Source organism: Aspergillus niger, assembly GCF_000002855.4.
Source record: "Aspergillus niger supercontig An18".
Taxonomy (NCBI): Eukaryota; Fungi; Ascomycota; class Eurotiomycetes; order Eurotiales; family Aspergillaceae; genus Aspergillus; species Aspergillus niger.
Window position 1 is genome coordinate 615,436 of NT_166533.1, and position 17,178 is coordinate 632,613.

General features: G+C 50.2%; 10 protein-coding genes across 10 annotated transcripts; 3 read left to right on the top strand and 7 right to left on the bottom strand.

Moving 5' to 3' along the window:
* Positions 1 to 214: 214 nt before the first annotated feature.
* Positions 215 to 880, top strand: An18g02840 (uncharacterized protein; the record flags this gene model as incomplete). Its single annotated transcript, XM_001398707.1, has 2 exons — positions 215 to 691; positions 749 to 880. 2 exons carry the CDS (start codon positions 215 to 217, stop codon positions 878 to 880), a joined length of 609 nt encoding a protein of 202 aa, XP_001398744.1.
* Positions 881 to 1,034: 154 nt separating this feature from the next.
* Positions 1,035 to 2,123, bottom strand: An18g02850 (uncharacterized protein; the record flags this gene model as incomplete). The annotated part of the gene is made up of 2 exons (XM_001398708.1): positions 1,035 to 1,961; positions 2,064 to 2,123. 2 exons carry the CDS (start codon positions 2,121 to 2,123, stop codon positions 1,035 to 1,037), a joined length of 987 nt encoding a protein of 328 aa, XP_001398745.1.
* An 870-nt stretch (positions 2,124 to 2,993) lies between these two features.
* On the bottom strand, positions 2,994 to 5,769 carry An18g02860 (uncharacterized protein; the record flags this gene model as incomplete). The annotated part of the gene is made up of 5 exons (XM_059745686.1): positions 2,994 to 3,242; positions 3,495 to 3,778; positions 3,841 to 5,218; positions 5,392 to 5,690; positions 5,760 to 5,769. The coding sequence occupies 5 exons, from the start codon at positions 5,767 to 5,769 to the stop codon at positions 2,994 to 2,996; spliced, it is 2,220 nt and encodes a 739-aa protein (XP_059605635.1).
* A 523-nt stretch (positions 5,770 to 6,292) lies between these two features.
* On the bottom strand, positions 6,293 to 7,203 carry An18g02870 (hypothetical protein; the record flags this gene model as incomplete). Its single annotated transcript, XM_059745687.1, has 3 exons — positions 6,293 to 6,573; positions 6,647 to 6,747; positions 7,022 to 7,203. The coding sequence occupies 3 exons, from the start codon at positions 7,201 to 7,203 to the stop codon at positions 6,293 to 6,295; spliced, it is 564 nt and encodes a 187-aa protein (XP_059605636.1).
* A 226-nt stretch (positions 7,204 to 7,429) lies between these two features.
* Positions 7,430 to 8,815, bottom strand: An18g02880 (hypothetical protein; the record flags this gene model as incomplete). The annotated part of the gene is given in 7 exon segments (XM_059745688.1): positions 7,430 to 7,522; positions 7,648 to 7,731; positions 7,842 to 7,986; positions 8,063 to 8,108; positions 8,199 to 8,354; positions 8,372 to 8,476; positions 8,563 to 8,815. 7 exon segments carry the CDS (start codon positions 8,813 to 8,815, stop codon positions 7,430 to 7,432), a joined length of 882 nt encoding a protein of 293 aa, XP_059605637.1.
* A 395-nt stretch (positions 8,816 to 9,210) lies between these two features.
* An18g02890 (mitochondrial 54S ribosomal protein uL11m) lies at positions 9,211 to 9,787 on the bottom strand (the record flags this gene model as incomplete). Its single annotated transcript, XM_001398712.3, has 2 exons — positions 9,211 to 9,543; positions 9,659 to 9,787. The coding sequence occupies 2 exons, from the start codon at positions 9,785 to 9,787 to the stop codon at positions 9,211 to 9,213; spliced, it is 462 nt and encodes a 153-aa protein (XP_001398749.1).
* A 644-nt stretch (positions 9,788 to 10,431) lies between these two features.
* Positions 10,432 to 11,822, top strand: An18g02900 (uncharacterized protein; the record flags this gene model as incomplete). The annotated part of the gene is made up of 5 exons (XM_059745689.1): positions 10,432 to 10,458; positions 10,538 to 10,728; positions 10,810 to 11,234; positions 11,291 to 11,667; positions 11,724 to 11,822. 5 exons carry the CDS (start codon positions 10,432 to 10,434, stop codon positions 11,820 to 11,822), a joined length of 1,119 nt encoding a protein of 372 aa, XP_059605638.1.
* Positions 11,823 to 12,208: 386 nt separating this feature from the next.
* An18g02910 (uncharacterized protein) lies at positions 12,209 to 12,879 on the top strand (the record flags this gene model as incomplete). The annotated part of the gene is made up of 7 exons (XM_059745690.1): positions 12,209 to 12,270; positions 12,356 to 12,387; positions 12,446 to 12,461; positions 12,549 to 12,636; positions 12,688 to 12,747; positions 12,815 to 12,832; positions 12,862 to 12,879. The coding sequence occupies 7 exons, from the start codon at positions 12,209 to 12,211 to the stop codon at positions 12,877 to 12,879; spliced, it is 294 nt and encodes a 97-aa protein (XP_059605639.1).
* Positions 12,880 to 13,590: 711 nt separating this feature from the next.
* Positions 13,591 to 15,259, bottom strand: An18g02920 (hypothetical protein; the record flags this gene model as incomplete). Its single annotated transcript, XM_059745691.1, has 7 exons — positions 13,591 to 13,646; positions 13,742 to 13,888; positions 13,973 to 14,036; positions 14,135 to 14,176; positions 14,282 to 14,392; positions 14,497 to 14,652; positions 15,095 to 15,259. 7 exons carry the CDS (start codon positions 15,257 to 15,259, stop codon positions 13,591 to 13,593), a joined length of 741 nt encoding a protein of 246 aa, XP_059605640.1.
* A 1,368-nt stretch (positions 15,260 to 16,627) lies between these two features.
* On the bottom strand, positions 16,628 to 17,131 carry An18g02930 (hypothetical protein; the record flags this gene model as incomplete). The annotated part of the gene is made up of 2 exons (XM_059745692.1): positions 16,628 to 16,790; positions 16,926 to 17,131. 2 exons carry the CDS (start codon positions 17,129 to 17,131, stop codon positions 16,628 to 16,630), a joined length of 369 nt encoding a protein of 122 aa, XP_059605641.1.
* Between the last annotated feature and the right edge of the window lie 47 nt (positions 17,132 to 17,178).

Sequence of the window (17,178 nt, forward strand, 5' to 3'; positions counted from 1 at the left end):
CACTAGATGCGGCAATAGCCAAGAACCCCTTTCTTTCTCTCTGATATCATCTCCATCCACCACCATTGATCCCATAAATACTACCTTAAATACCCTGCTTCATATCCCATCACTACCACCCACACACTAACCCCGAATACCACCTCACAGCTTACTCACATCCAACAGTTCCCAGCACCTCAAAACAAAGATCCAATCCTACACCAACTTAACTATGACCAAAACCCACCCACCCTTCCCCCCTCCCTCTCAACCCACCAAAGAACCCCCCTCCGTCATCCAAACCATCCAATCCCTCGATCTCCACCCACATCCTGAAGGCGGCTACTACCAGGAAACCTTCCGCCATCCACAAGAAATCCCCATAGCCAACGGCGCGGCAACTCGCTCCGCCGGTACCTGCATCCACTACTTTCTCACGCCGGGGTCGCCGCTCGGTGCGTTCCACCGGAACAAGAGTCGGACTGTGCATACACTACATCGTGGACGGGGGAGATATGTGGTGATTCACGCGGATGAGAAGAAGGATGGCAAGGCGCCAGTGGAGGAGTTTGTGGTGGGACATGGGGTGGAAAGAGGGGAGAAGGTGGAGTGGGTGGTTGAGGGGGGGAAGTGGAAGGCGAGCTATTTGTTGCCTGAGGAGGGTCATGCCGATGACGATGGGGAGGAGAGGGGGTTGTTGATCACTGAGGTAGGTTCTCTGCAATAAGACAACGTTCAAGATACAGATGGTTGACGATGTGTGTAGACGGTCGAGCCCGGGTTCGCGATAGAGGATCATGACTTCTTGACGTTGCAGGAGATGAAAGAGCTCCTCACTCCAGAACAAGTGGAGGAGATGTCGTGGATGTTGAGGGAGAATTCCATAGAGAAAAGCTAAAAAACAGAAATCACAATCATGAAAGAGTTCTATAATATGAATCCCATCCATCTAGTCTATAACTATACCCTCATCTTTAGTATCCATACCCTAGTATACAGACCGCCACCACTTCCATAATTATATACAAGACTAATACTAACCAATCAACCCATCAAATCGCCTCCTTCTCCAACCTCTCCCTCTCCACCTCCCTCTTGCCCTCCAACGTATTCCACGCCCACTGATAACTCCCCAAAAACACGGCCCCGCCAATACCAATCCACGCCACCCTGGGCCCAATCCCCCTCCAAAACGCCCCAAACCCTTCCTTAGAAATCTCCCTCACAACATCCCTAACTCTGACTCTGCCCTCATCCCCACCGCGTCTCGCAAGCATAACCCTCGTCTTAACAACATCCAACGGCGTAGTCAACCCGGCCGAAATAGCTCCAGCCACACTCCCAAACATGGCACTTGTCGACGCCGGCACAACCCCAACACTCCCATCACCATTCTTCGCAGCAACCCTCTTCGCATACCCCTCCTTCAAACTCTCCCACATAGTAAATTGCAACACGGTAAACGGGATCTCCCTGGCAATAGTAATGCCAGCGCCACGATACAATTCCCCGAGAACCTGCATGTACCCACCATGGGGAGCATTGCGGAGGGCCAAAATATCCTTAAAGGCAAGAAGACTCGAGCCGCCAAACAGACCGGCCTGGGCGCGCTGCTTCACGACTTCGGTGGGGACGCGGACGGCGCAGGCGGCGATTTCGCCCATCGAGGAAGCGAGGGAGTGCGTGAGGATGATGTGGGAGCGGGAGGGAGTGGTATCCTTATTAGAGGAGGTAGGGGAGGGAAGAAGGTATCGTTTCACGCCATCGTAGACGATGAAGAAGGATGCGGCGGACGGGGCGGAGCCGAAGAGCACGGAGGGAAGACCGGCGTAGATGCCGCGGATGGTTTGGCGGAGAGAGAGGCTGGGTGCTGCTGATGTGGTGGAGGGGCCGTGTGTGCGGGCTTTTTGGAGGCGGGTTTTGATCGTGTCGAGGGGGTAGAGGGAGCAGTCAACGGTGAGGCCAGCGATGGCTCCGGACTGGGTGGTTGGTTGGTTGGTTAGTTGGTTGGCTGGATGGAAGGATAGAGGATGGAGGATGGAGGATGGCTAGGCTGGGAGGGAAGAAGGGGATGGACGTACAATTAGGGATCGGGTCCATAGGGAGGAGACCAATGGCTCCGGTTCGCCTGGTTGGGTCATGATCAGGCAGGGTTGGTGGGTTGGAGGGTGGTGGAAGATGAAGTCCAGGATCTGTTGAGCCGGTCGCGTGGGAAGAAGCCTTTGATGGGCTCCGATTATCGCCCCAGTCTAGTCTAAACTCCGCAATCTCCGCATCTCCTGCCTTACGTCAACTGTGGAATTCCGCAGTGAGACAGATGCTACAATTCTACAGGGAACAAAGCCAAACGTCCAAATGAACAGGTATACAGTCACTCGTGTATTTATAGTATCTACTAAAGTAATTGGTCTCCATGGTTACAATGAAAGGACAATTTGGGTGAACAAACAAGGCTCCGAGGCATGACAGATGCGCGAACAATAAAACCCTCCCGAGGCAGATGCGGAAGCCAAAAGCACCAAAGCGAACGAAACCGCAGCAAAGAACATGCGAAAAGCATCTCACAGCAAGAAATCTAGCAGCCGACCCTCTATAGGGGAGAGTGATTTGCCTGAGCAGCCCCGCTCCACAACACAGTGACCTCAACGCCTAGATCGAAAGAAAAAGCACCAGAAGAAAAGGAAACCCACATCCACTTTCCAACAGCATAGGCGGTGAGAAAATAAGCAAAACAGTGGACAAGGGAAAGTGATTACTGTGGATTCCAGGTATATGTCTGACCGAGTTGGAAACCCACCGTCGAGAAAGTAACAAGCCAGATCATGATGACAGCCCGCCCAGAAACGGACCAACATCATGGCCGTAGGGAATCAGGTAGAAAGAAAAGAGCCAAATGAGAATGGGAAAATAGATGTAGGATGAATCGGTTCAGGGGAATTATAAGGCATGATAAGACATAGAAACGGGGCGGAGGTCCAACACCATCGCATACACCTAGTGGAGGAAGTAGATCACTTGGCCTTGCTGGGCACTGGGACACTGGCCGATGGTGGTTCCAGGACATGCGTATGACCAGGGGCCCGGATGACCTCACCCGAAAGCTCCTGCTGACATGCCTTGATGTTGCGAACCCATTCGTCGGTCAAAACGTCATCGAGGGTGGCTCGTTCATTGACGCTCACCTTCAACATGCGACCGACGATATACCGGCTCTCGCGTGGCAGGAGTCGCAGAAGCCTCCAGGGACCCTTGATAACTTCCTGGCGTTGGCCGGAAGGCTGAGATGAAGCTGGAAGAGGGGGAGCTTCCTTGCTTGTGGTCCGAGTTGGCTTATGAGTAGGGCCATTCTTGTCCTCGACAGCGGTCTTGTTGGTAGGCGTACGTTCCTGTGGACTCTCCGGAGGACGGTTCTCTTCTCCGCCGGTAGGACCCGTCTGAGCAGTACTCTTCGGGGGCTCCTGACGTCCATTAGCCTGCACGGGTTGATCGATTGGCCCCTTCTTGGGGTCAACAACCGGCGAGGCCTTTTCTTCGTGGGCAGACGATTGGAGATCAGGAGACGATTTAACGACGCGGTGACGTTTGGGGTCTGTATCAGGAACCGGTGTGCCGGGGGTGGGCGGGGAGACAAAAAGTCGGTAAGAGTTGTCGCTGACACGGGGTTGCTTCCAGGGGAATCGGCGCAAGGTCATGCAACAGAAGATGATGGCCAGAGACCAGACGTCAGTGGGGCGGGGATCGTATTTCTTTTCATCGTACACCTCCGGAGCCAGATACGGATCAGAGCCGACAATTCCTGCCACGCGTTAGAAGGTGGAAGCCCAATTTGGCACTGTCGATCAGCAGAGCGCGACTTACCAGAAGCAGGAACAATGTCATTCTCAAAGGGGTACCGAAAGACTACCGCACTCCCAAAGTCGATAAGCTTCATGATGCCATGTTCATTAACGACCACATTGTCCAATTTCAGATCCCGGTGGGCGAGGCCCATTCCGTGCAAGTAGGCCACTCCGCTGAGTATCTGCTTGAAGGCGCAGGCAATCTCGTCCTTCACCATCTTCCCCGTCATGACAATCGCGAATAAATCGAACGGGGCATACTCCATGACCTCGTACCAATGGCTGCCTTCTTGGATGATATCCAGTGTCTCGATAATATTGCCGTGATGAAGAGTCGAGCCGATGCAGAATTCCGCAGTGACCTTCTTCGAATACTCCTTCATACTCTCCCAAGAATGGCGATCACGAAATTGCTTGACAGCGAAGGTCACGCCGTCGCTGTTACGCTTGAGCAACCTAACGGATCCACCTGCTCCTGAACCCAAGACCTTGCCCAATTTCCCGTACTTTGAGTTGAGCCCATGGTCATCAGCAAACGGAACACTATCAGATGTATGGAAAGGACCGTTCTTTCCTGAAGACCGGCTAGACTTTTTGAACGGTATGGATGAGGGCGAATCAGCACGCTTGTGTTTATGGTGGTTCCGTTTGAAGAAGCGCTTGAGCTCGGACATGTGGCCGTGGGGCTTGCTTTCCGGTTCCTGCTGCCTAACTTCCTTTTTGCTCCCGAAAAAGCCGCTGCGCTTTTCGGTGGACCTGAGATCACTTGCACTGGCGGACCGAGGAGACATGGGGCGGGTGAAAGATGAGGAAGTGTTTGTGCGACGTTTCGCATCTCTACCATTGAATATAAATCGTTGGTCCAGTTGTGCGAGGTTCTTTGGCTGCGGGGGCCGCTTGCTGCGGGCATACGGATCGTTGGGCTCGCCGACGGGTGTAATGGCGCCTGGAGGGGTATAGCTCTCAACCCTAGGAGTCATCGGAGGGCTTTCGTCCTGTGCACCGCCATCAGCCGTGGGGCCGACGAAGAACTGCGCCCTATGTTTCGGGGAATTTAGCGGATGGGACGATGTTTGCGCGACATTATTCTGTTTGGACAGTTGATCGGTTGAAGAGGGTCGTGAAGAGGGAGCGCTTTGAGAGGCTTTGTTCTTTAGGGTCGCGCTGGTCGGCGGGGAAGTAGTTGGGGTCATCGCAGCGGAGTGCCCCGGTGCGCCTTTGTCCGTAGTATTCGAGGTTGACGAGGTATCAGTAGACTTGGCTTCACGTGAGTGAGTCGCGGCTGGTGTAAGCGGGGGTGACTGCATGGCGGACACTGTCGGGGAGTCTCGGGGAGAGGGCAGGCCTGATCCATTGGCTTCGCGACCACTGCGCTCGCTCGATTCTCGCGACGCAACCTGTAAGGGGGGGTGCAGCAGTCAGATTCTGTTCAGATCTGGAAGTTCTGGAAGATCATGCAAGGCCATGCGAGGAGCCGACTGTCCCGGAGTGGGCGGCATGATCTCCCACGCCACCATTGCTGCTGAATAGCGGCACAGTTTCATTGTGAGTAACTGGGTGGAGTACATACCCTGGAGGATGGAAGAGAGATCGGATCATACGAGAACTGTCGCAACCGCGTCTCTTGTAATTGGGATTTTTGTAGGCTGGCAGCCAGGGACCGCAGTTCCTCCTCTTGCTTCTGATCCTTCAACGAGTCATCGGCCAGCGGTACTTGGGGAGGGGCCGAGGAATCCCCAGGCTCAATTTCCTCCGTTATCGTCGAAAATCGGACCTGGCCGGGTTGCGACTTCGACTTGTAGTCATTGTCGGCAAAGTCGGTAGCCTGTCCAGGGGCCATCTGGGCAGGAGGTTGGGTAGTTTCAGCAGCTAAAGTTGCGAAGTAGCCGAGTCAGAGGGAAAAGGCCGGATTGGTTGTTGTGGAAGGGCGGTGCTTACCGGAACTCATGTTGTCGTTGGCTTGGGCAAAATCCGTCGCTTCAGACGTCATACTTGGTCAAGACCACAGGGTGGGACACATGCCCCTCCACGGGAGATACCGGGAGAATGAACTCAACAGTAATGGAAAAACAACGGATGCAGAGTGAATAAGGAGAGCGGCAAGACACTATATAATATCGAAGTAGCTGGGTGGGAAGAGGCGATCCAAGACGTTTGGTGGGACAAGAGTGGGAGAGGCACGGAGGTTTCGGTATGCGAGACGGGGAGCAAATATTTCGTCGAGAAACCGATGCGGGAGATAGTAGTGGCTGAACTCACGACGACGCAGTGCAGGAACTTGGACGGGCGGAAAGGTGCTGAGGGGCGGGAGGAATTCGCCCCATCCAAGAACGGCTGCGTTGATGAGTCGAGAGGAGGGGAGAGAGACCGACAGTCGTGAAGAAATGAGGAAGAGTGACGAGGATGGATGGAGAGAGAGTGAGTTGAGGGAGTAGTGAGGGACGGAGTAGGAGGAGGAGGAGCTAGACTAGTCAGGTAGTTCGTTCTAGTCTAGTTATGACTAGTAGAGGGGAGAAGGCAGACCGGAGAGGTTCCACCGGGGCAGGGAAGACTGAACTGAACAAGAAAGTCAAAATGCGAAAAAGCAAAGCAGGTGCGGCGGCGGTCTTGGAATTGGAGCCACCAGCCAAATCGACGGCGGCGGCAATAGCGGCGGGATGGACGGGGAGAAAAACACTCTCTTTTGGGCGGTGGCTCTTCTTTCTTTCTTTACCACCATTACCACCACCACATTTACTGGACTTTATACCACCTGTACACTAGGACCTCATTGAATGATTGAATTTGAAACCAGGTTAGGTGAGTTGTGTATATATACACGTTACCACTGACTCCTCTAGCCCCCGTTCTAGAAGCCTCCTCCGACACCCTCTTTCTCCCTGGAAGGGGGTTGCTCAGGTCTAGATTACCTAGCTGGTCACCCGGCCTAAAATAGAAAAAAAAACAGAAGGGCTGGACAGAAGGAAGCAGCATCATTATTGCAAATTCAAACCCAAAGGAACGAAAGTATCCCACACAAAGTTACATGCAGTCTGTACCGTGTTTACTTGGCGGTCGGTCGGAGCGAAGCGTTCCCCCCGTGCTCTAAAGATTGGATCTTGACTGCTCTTTCAATCGGAATTGGGCGGAGAAGGAGGGGAACAAAAGATTGGGAAAGGAAGCTTGTGACTTGGGACTGTAATGGTGCGGGAATTACCAACCTCATACAGTGGGTGAAGTTGAAGCAAGCATCTGTCTGACCGAGGATGTGAGATGGGTGTGGATCATGAATCATACAGAGTAGCCGTACATAAGTCGGAGTCATCTCCCCAGACCAGTCGACTATCTTGTAGTAGAGGATCAGATGGAGAAACAAACAAGAGACCCGGAGAACGGCTGCCATGACATCAAGGCACGGCCGTTACGGGTAAGGCAGGCAGGCAGGCAGGCATGTAAATACCGGTAACGTCGGCGCCAGTTGTCCGAACGGCCGCCCCGTCATGAGCCGGTGATTAGTGATGGAGTAGGATTTAGTTGGTCTGTTATATCGCTTGCATACGGCCTTTTGCCATCCATTCATCCATTCATCTATCTATCTGTCCATCCATCTATCCTATCTGCTCCGGAGGTCAGTTGTCACCGAGGAGAGGAGAAAAAAAGCAGCTGCCGGTGCCGTCTAGCCGGGCAGTTTTGTCATCCGCGAACAGCATTGGAGGACGACCCTCCAGATTCCCCGATCCGCACAGCCCACAGACATGGATGGGCTGGTCGCTTACCCCGCTAGATTCTTCTGGATCTCATCTGGCGTGGGTTTAATGCATGCAGATTGGAGTGAGGGCGAACCCACGGTCCACTCAGCTGATGAATCGACCACTTCGATCATCTGTCCGTCCGTCAGCTGCCTGCCCATGTCCATAGACACACACGCCTCCTGTCAATCAATCATCGGGGCCTTCGGGATCGGAGACGCGGGAAATTATCCACTTGATGTTCTCGCCGATTTAACCCAATTCCTACTGGACTATAATTTGACTATTTGACAACTAGCAAAGCAACTGTCTGTTCAGGTAGGTAACCCGCGATAGCGTCACCATGCTGTTTTAGGTCTAGTGCTGGTGTGGGGCGCCGCATACCGCTTTGGGTATCCAGTGGACGGGCAAACCCAGCCCGATCTGGAAAGTTTCCGCTTCGACGGGAAGAATGAATACTAATGACGGCTGGGTCTCTCTCCTTATAGAGTTGTGAGGCTGGGGTAGATATACAGAGTCAACGATGAAGCAGCAGCCGTCTCATAAGCACTCTCGTATCCTCAAGGAAGAGGCTGGCTGCCCGCTGCAAGTCTGTTCAGTCTGCTGAAGGCTCCCAACTATGTTTTACTGACGAGCGCCAATTTTCAACGAGAAGTGTAAATGGCCAATTTCCCAATCTGGCCAGCTACTTGCATTTTCAAGATAGTCGCCTCCTGCCCCTTGTCAAGGGTTCTGATGCAGTTCCAGAAACACGTATAGAATGTGGGGTCAATCCCAGCAAATCTGCAGATTATGGCATCATCGCCTCAAACCATCACCTACCTGCTTCCCGGCTTGCTGCTATTGTCAATCTCTGTCGTCCGTTGACTGAGTTACTTCGTTGTGAAGCCAAGAAGGGAACTTCTGAGGATTCGAGCGGAGAAACAGCTTTTCATGTCTGCCAAGCAAAATAGTGGAAGAAAGGGGCTTGTCTGTTACAAAACCGTACGACGATTCCTCCCCCGACCTCTCACCTGGCCGCGTATCCAAGACGTTAGGAGGAAACTTGCGTGTCCTCCGCCTCTTGGCTTTCTCGGCGGTATTTCTGGGCAGGCTTTTGTGTCTCGCTCGGCTCTCTCCTTCACTCCGATCTCCAACTTGGCGAGGGATCAGTGCCAATATTGACTGCTCAGCAACCGACAGTCTAGTATCCCTTTTCTTACTCTTTTTCAACCACTGCTGGATCTTGAAAGTAACAGAAACTCCGCCCTTGCAAGGATATGGCATGGATTGGTAGGTAAAGACAGGTGTGTATGTCGCTATTGATGACGAGTGGGCTTCCACCCGACTCGATACTACTTGGTATAGGGGTACCGTGACAACCAGCAGACCGGCAGGTCCTGGTCAGGAACCCAAAATAGCCCATTCAGCAACACTACGCCCACCGTTATACTCAGGACCCTTTTTTCATGTTCAGGAAGTCAAATCCACTTTGTGATCGCTTGAGGCACCAGCCAACGCTCTCTATACAACATGCAATGCCTATGATACAGATGGTAACAAACCCAGTTCCACATAACGCCAATTTCGTAAGCCCAAGAGAAGAAGAGGAGTAACCTTACGAGAGCAAGGGCACAAGATAGTGTACAACGACATCACCAATCGCCCGCTCCGCAATAATCTCATGGTACAACCTGGATGCCGACGGATTTGGCCTGGGCAATGACACTCTTGCACAATCCCTGCAGGCTCAGTCCAGACAGTCGCGTCTCGGAGTGCTTGATCTTGGCGATTTCGTAGACATGCTTGAGGGATATCTTGCCGATGAACTCATGGCCCGGGTTCTGGGCGCCACGGATGCGATTCTTGCGAGGTTCCACGTTGGCCGCTTGCAACAGCAGATAGGTGGTAGTGGGAGTACGGAGGTCGAAGGTGAAGGAACGGTCGGGTCGGACAGTGACACGCGCAGGAATGGGTACACCGGTGTTGATGTGTGCAGTTCTGGCGTTGAATTCCTACAGTAAACCATATGAGCCTTGCGCGTTCTTCTACTTCAGATAGCTCCAATTGGACGTCTTGCAAATGACGGATCCGATTTAAAGCTGTCAATGGAGTGTTCTTTCAGCTCACCTTACAGAAGTCCATACTCTTCACACCCTTACTACCCAGGGCCGGACCGACGGGAGGACTGGGACTGGCCTGACCGGCACCCACAATGAGCTTCACAATCTGGTCCTTGGCCAATGCCTTCTTCGCCATGATGGTGATAGTCGATGGTACGTTGGGTGAAAGACGAAGTAAAGGCGACTTGAAGCTGAGGTGAGGGAGCGGTTGGGGGTTTCTGGACAGCAACTGACAACAATCAATGCGGCAGTCGGCGAGCGTCTTTTGCGGCCAAGTTTTCTTGGGGTTCTGGATTCGGGATGGCGCCGCGGGGTCGGCGTTACTTTCCATTTGGGACACAAGCGAAGCCCAAACAGGAAATCCGCCTGCAATTCAAGTGCTGGACGTCATCCGGATTCCGCGCCCAGTTGGCGGTCAGCGCTTCACCTGCCACCAACTCACTCATCTGGTGCACTGAGGTTCGTTTGGATTGATGCCCCATTGATCCTTTACTGTTGGCAGAAGACCAGCTGTGATTGTTGGTGATTCCAAGTACTCTTTGGGCTCTTCTTCCCGTCTTGTCCCGCCCGCCAGCTGCTCGTCCCAGCATTTGTCCAGACCACCGGAAGCTACTATAGAACGATCGACCGAACCCCCCTTGTGGCCCCGCGCGCTATCGATTTGATTTCCATCTTTCCTCACATCTTCCCATCCTCTTGTTTTCACAACCTCCCTCTGTTCTTTGTGATTCCTCACAACACCTCACATATCTCCCATAATGAACTGGCTCAAGTCAACGTATGCTCGCTCTTCTTTTCAGTCTCTTAGTCCGACTGGTATACATGTTTTTGTTTGCTAACTCAAGTCCCCCGCCCCTCTAGTCTCGCTTCCGTTGCCGGTACGCAGGAACCCATCTATGGGCCTGAAGCCATTCAATCTGTCGCCCGCCAGGCGCAGGAGACCCCTTATACCGAGCTCAGCAAGAATGACCTGCGTTGGCGCGCTTACCAGTACACCAATGTCGAAAACAAGGTCTTTTACATCATGGCCGATGATGGTACCTTGGCGATGGTTCAGCTGATCTACAGCAACATCGTGTGAGTTGTACCTTTACTTGGCAATAATTCAACATCGCCTCACTTTCTTCTCATGTTCTAATGCTGCTCGTGCTCCCACAGAGGTCTCCACACCACCGCTCAGTTCACATCGAAGATCTTCAACCTCAAAGGCGATGGTCCCCACAACTGGCACTCGGATCCCCTGTCCAACTTCATGTTCGATGAAAGCATGCTCTCCTTTGGTGCCGACAACCTCGCTGTACAACTCAACGAGGATGGCGATACTTATACCATCAAGTCCGCTGTGAACGACGATAGTCTGGTGAACCTGACGTTCAAGCGCTCCTCCCCTGGTTTCATGATCGGCAAGGACGGCACGTCGTACTTTGGCACGGACCCCGAGAACCCATGGGGTTCCATGAGCCATGCCTTCTGGCCCCGGTGTGCCGTTGAGGGTACTATCACCACCAAGGAGAAGACGTACGACCTCACGGGCCGGGGAATGTTCATCCATGCCCTTCAGGGCATGAAGCCTCACCACGCGGGTAAGCTTCTCTGCACGCCGACGTCTCGAAGAGGGAACATTCTGACCTTTGCATAGCTGCGCGGTGGAACTTTGTCAACTTCCAGACCCCCACCTACTCTGCCATGATGATGGAATACACTACCCCTCCGTCGTACGGATCGACAACGGTCAACGTCGGCGGTATTGTCAAGGATGGAGAGATCATTTATGCTGGTATTAACAACAGCGCCACTCACACCGAATCATCGCAAGATGCTGAAAGTGACTGGCCCGAGCCCAAGTCCATCAAGTGGGTCTGGGATGGCAAGTCTAAGGAGGGACAAGAAGTCCATGCGGAGCTTGACGGGGCTCTTGGCAACCGACTGGACCGGATCGACGTGATGGCGGAAGTGCCCGGCTTCATCAAGACCATTGCTGGCAGTGTTGCCGGCACGCGACCTTACATCTTCCAGGTATGTGCTTGGATCCTATCATGTTTCTGGTTGATCATACTGACTTTGGTCTCTAGTACTGCCCTCAAGAGAAGCTCTCTCTGAAGCTCAAGGTCGGCGACTCCGAAGTCACTGAGGAGGGAACTATGTTCTCCGAGGCCACGTTCATCTCATAGACCTATCCAGGTGCATATGGCATGGTTATGGACCCCATCGAAGGCGTTCTGAGTGTTGTTTGATATTTTCCCGTTGACGTTATCTATACGCTATGCTACGCAAATATCCATCCCTAATAGTTCATAAACCTCCCAGAGGGTATATCTAATGTTACTCAATCATGTCTTCCTCAACCTCATGCTTCACTGCACAGACCCGCTTGTTGCCATGACATTCCCCCTGGCCCCGTTTGCTTTTGCTTCATGCACCAAGCACTAACACGCATGGCAACTGCACGGTTCATTCACCAAGTTCACTATGCAATACATAAAGAATCTTCCATCTCATCATCTTGTTCCTCTACAGCTCCTCTCTCTAGATAGTGGTAACTCAAGTCATCGTCGTCATGGACCCCAGACTAGTTACCGATAGAAGAAGCAAGCGCTTCCTCCCGAAGAAGCGGTTGAGGTATTGTTTCCCCTCGCGGATCCTTTCTCGGGGTTACGGGGATGTCTACTTCAGGGAAACATACTAACAATGGATCCCACTGCAGAAAGCTCTTGCGAAACAACATAGATGGAATAAGTAAGTTAACAAATCACTCCAGATCAAATACTACAAGTCACCCGCTAACAAAGGCTAGCCCGCCCCTCGATCCGGTACGCAAACCCCATCAAACACGCGTTATCCGAGATAGCAGCACGTGTACCATAAATAAACACCAATTAACTGATTACTGAATCCAGTCGTCTTGCCCGCCGTGGTGGTGTCATCCGAATCAGCGCGGACGTTTATCCGGAAGTGCGCAAGACGGTCAAAAACCGCCTTACCGAGGTGAGTGACTTTGATATGTATATTTTGGGGACTGGTTGCTAACTGTTCAAGATCATAAGACAAATCATCCTCGTGATGGAGTCGTCCACCACTCCGGGCCACGAACGCAAGGTACGTTTTCATTGAACATTCTAAATTCTCCAATTGTCCCAGCATGGACTAACTTCTATACTCCTAGTTGGTCAGAACTCAAGACGTGAGTTCCCAGCATGTTATATTGTTCAGATTCGTGTACTGACATAAGCTGGCGAAGGTGGTCTTTGCGTTTAATCGTGTAAGTAAATAAAGTTACTGGGCATATACCTCCACCTCCAACCTAGTCAAACGGACAGATATTAACGTATCTCTAACGAAATAGATGGGCCACACACTTTACGGCTTTGGCTAAATGGGTACCCCTTTCTGTCGCAGGCAACAAGTCTCTCGATCATGTCCGTTGGTCTATGCCAGACTTTTTGTTCTTTTGGACGATTCGGTCGATCGTTAGGATAGACGGGTCGAAGTGGTGTCTACGGAAAGGGTGAGAGAATTTTGTGGCTTGTTGGTGATGGGACTTCCCGCTGTTGCTTTTCGTTTGTTGTCTCGAAATCTGTTGCTTCTGTGGTGGAAGGTATGGCGCGCAGATATTCTAGTCTACATGGGGTGATTTGAATGAGACTGGATTAAGACATGCCATGCAAAGACATGTAGTACTCGTAGTATGTCTCTTATGTAGGATACGTGGTATGATGTGATGGGGATAGATATTGTCGTCCACTTTCTAGGGGTAGTGTGGAAGCAGACAACACTCGATAGATATCCATCAAACAAAATGATAGTCCAATTGAGCACCGAATGGAGGATTGAAGACATCGATTCATCCATCTCTTTCCCCTCTTCCCTTTCGCAGAGCACAGATATAAGCTATCAACAAATCAAAACATAGTAGTAACAGCAAGCCCCAACATCACCCAACTAACTGGCACCAACAAACAACTGACCCCAAAAACAGCCCTCTTCCGCCAAACTACCTACATACTAATATCACAGCTTCTACCACTCATCTATAACATATAACCTGCAAAGACAAGCTAAGATAAAACTTTTCAGCCACCCAAAGACCAACCGAACTTGATCTGATAAGCTAAATCTTTTGCAGAAGCCAGTAAGCAGTAATCTTCCATTCTATTCAATGAGGTTGATATCGATATATCAATTCCTCTTCGAGCCTGCGGCGAATGGATATTGTGAATAGCAAGCATTCTTTTTCCTCCTTAGGCTTCACAGCATTCTTTTTCTTCACTATGTTCGGAGTGCATTGTAGTTTGTAGCAGCAATATAAATATCCTGTTCCGACCCTTCGAACTTGCTTCTGCTTCTTCTTCATCATCTCCATATTCTGCGCTGCGGCTTATTATTCCCTCAGGAGACTAGTAGTAGTACTTCTATAAAGGAGATTTCAATCTATATAATATTATGTACTACTAGTAATACTTAATCAGGAATGCTTCAAGAATACGCGAAAATGAGCCTTGTGCTCGCTACTATCCTCAGAGAGTGTCTGCTTCCATTAGGTTCAAGAGGGTACAACCATCCATATATATATTCCCCCAAGACCATCCGAATACCTATTTAAAGAAGGTAGTACTTCAAATACCATACCTACATGCGGAAGCTTTTCCAGAATGGCTCCAGACCCAAACAACAGTTTATCAACACATAAGCATGACACCGACATATCACCCACTCCAAATCCGCTTCCTGGCTCAGGGTAATTCTATGCATTTCCTAAGCCAACAATGAGAGGAAAGAGCCTCCACTCATGACGAAGAGGCTAACATTATTCGGGATGGTCATATATCATTCAACTATATATCTTACGAGATTATCCAGAACACATACAGAGCAAACAACTGACATATATCGTGGAGAGACATTAATTCCCTGACGGAAGATATGCAAGAAGTCGCGGAGATTGTTGCCTGGATCAAGGACTATCCTAGCAGGCCGGGGGCGGTGATGAACGAGTGCTCCTGTCTAAACTTGAAGAAAAAAAGCAAACTTCAGATAAGTCTCGGTCTCTGAGTATGACCATAAATGGCTGAGATATATGGAAGGAGGCCCAGGTTGTATCATTATAACTCGCAAGCTGGGTTTGCGAACATGCACCGATATGGCACCTGGAATATATGCAGGCCAAACAATATAAACGGTTTCGCTTGGATTAGTGTGACACTTTTACTGTTGTAACTTCCGAGAGATGCATGTTTGACCTGATACTGTGCAGGTCTTGGAAATATGTCCTCCTCTTTATGCATCTATACAACAAACTATTATCTAGGCCTCAAACTTACCTGCAGCAAAACATCGGACGCATTCGTTTACAAATAATGAGACTCAGTACTAAGACTGCACGATACGCCTATTTCAAAGCTGGCGTGACTGGGACTCATGGAATACTATCTATGAACCGTACTACCTTCATCGATATTAGGCTTGGAGCGACCCAAATCCTGCCTAGTCTGACCGCTCCTCTGACCGCCAGAAGCGGCAGAACCTCGTCGACCTCGCTGAGAATAGTGCGGATATAGACGGATATAAGCGGATATATTTTCGAACAGCTCCGAGAGAACTGAGTCAGCATTCTGTATGTTTTTTGACCGCCTTGGAGCAGGAGTGGCAGATTCCGATGCCTACAGACAATAACTATATTTTTGACTTGAAGAGGGTTGATGATACACAAGTCTAGGAGGGAAGCAGTGTATATTGGCCTGAATCATAATGGCTCATCCTGAGAGGCTTGGATCTTGTTTACGCTGTGAGTATGAATCAGTGCTATTTTCTACATTATGTCACTATTTATGAATACTAACTACATAAGCAGAGATCCCACGGAACAGTGACCCCATTTCTATAGTCGTGTCTTCAAGATATACACTAGATGTCATTGAAGAACTGAGTCCCCAGCAGAGGACTCATTGGCCGAAGCAGCACTTTATCCCTTCCTCATTTAATCAATTGGTGGTTGATTGGTTGAAGTCAAGTAAGAAGATTGTGTTAACGCGGCAAGATTACAAGACGTGAATGGCCAGGTTCCCTTTTAATGCGTTGATAATAAGTCGTTCATTAGAAGATTGGATTGCGCTGCTGATCAATTCAATTTTGCGGGTTTGTCTTACCACAAAGTACGATAAACCCAGTCGATACTAATAGACTCCGCATTTCAAGTGACGAAGACTCATCCAAAGGATAGGGTGATGGACCAACGACGAAAAGCAGCAAGAGACAGGCAAGGTCTCTTGAGGGTGAAGGGAATTCTTGAATAGAAGTGCTAATTTGCCATACAATCACTCACGACTATCATGTTCTGGGGACGTTTGGTTTTCACTCCTTAAACAGGAATATATAAACGGCTTTATTGGTTCTCATGAAAGATCTGATATCGTGGCACCGTTACTAACTAATCTAAAAACCATAGTGTCTTTGGATAACCACAGTGACACAACGGACCAAAACCATCTAGTTTCTAGACGCTTAATATTACTATACTGCGCCGGAGCCTTATATCGTCATTCCTGGCCGCATGTAATGCTCGGGAAGACACAGGAACACCGTTTGCGCACCTATCACATATATTTCTGGACCAGCTGTATTATGTTATCCTTGCTTCACTTCCTCGGCGCCCCTACGGCACATCCACAGACTTGTCTCTGCCGCTTACACACCTTACTGCTCATACCTCAACGGCACATTGCCACATCGAGAGTGACAAGGGAGGTCAAGAAACCAATCCAAAAAGAAAGAGGTTACTAATGGAGAGGCCGCTGCCACCAATGAAGTATCCCATGCTTAAGCTTCATCACTTTATGAATAATTCTGTGAAAGGCACGATGAGTGAGGGTTCAGAGGAAATAGTCGAGCCCGGGGGGAGGCTAACCAACAACATAACAGTCGATGTTGTCGTTGACTCCAAACGATCTCTATCCTCGACTGGGAATTTGCAGCGCCTTTTCTAAGTAGCTAAAGTAGATATTTTTCCACCAGATACAGGATATTGTTCCATATTTACATATTCTTTGACTGGAAAGACGGTCATAAAGCTCTCGATAACATAGAGCTGAAGGCCAGACGAGAACAATTGACGAAACGTCGTCAACACTGCGTCTGTGCTTTTCCTAGAGGCAGAGCCGTGCTAATCACCTTGAGATTCCAGATGATGGTGATGAATAGGAGGCTTAATTTCGCAAGGTTGTTATGATAATAAAATACTATATACCACTGAGAGATTGGGAGTGAAACACATTTCCTACCCATTTTTCATCATTCGCAGGCCATCTGCATGCTCGTTATCTCTATGCTTGTATGGATGGGAATCGATTACTTTGAAGATGAACCAAACACCTTCTAAATTTGCATCCGACGAATGCACCGGAAAATTTTTATCCTCTACTTCCGTTGTGGTTCTATACAGAGGGTTCTGCTGAGAGACGGATAATTGAGAAGTATTCGCTGCCATGTTTAAAAGGCAGGAGTTTATAGATGAGGGATTGTTTAAGTGGATCT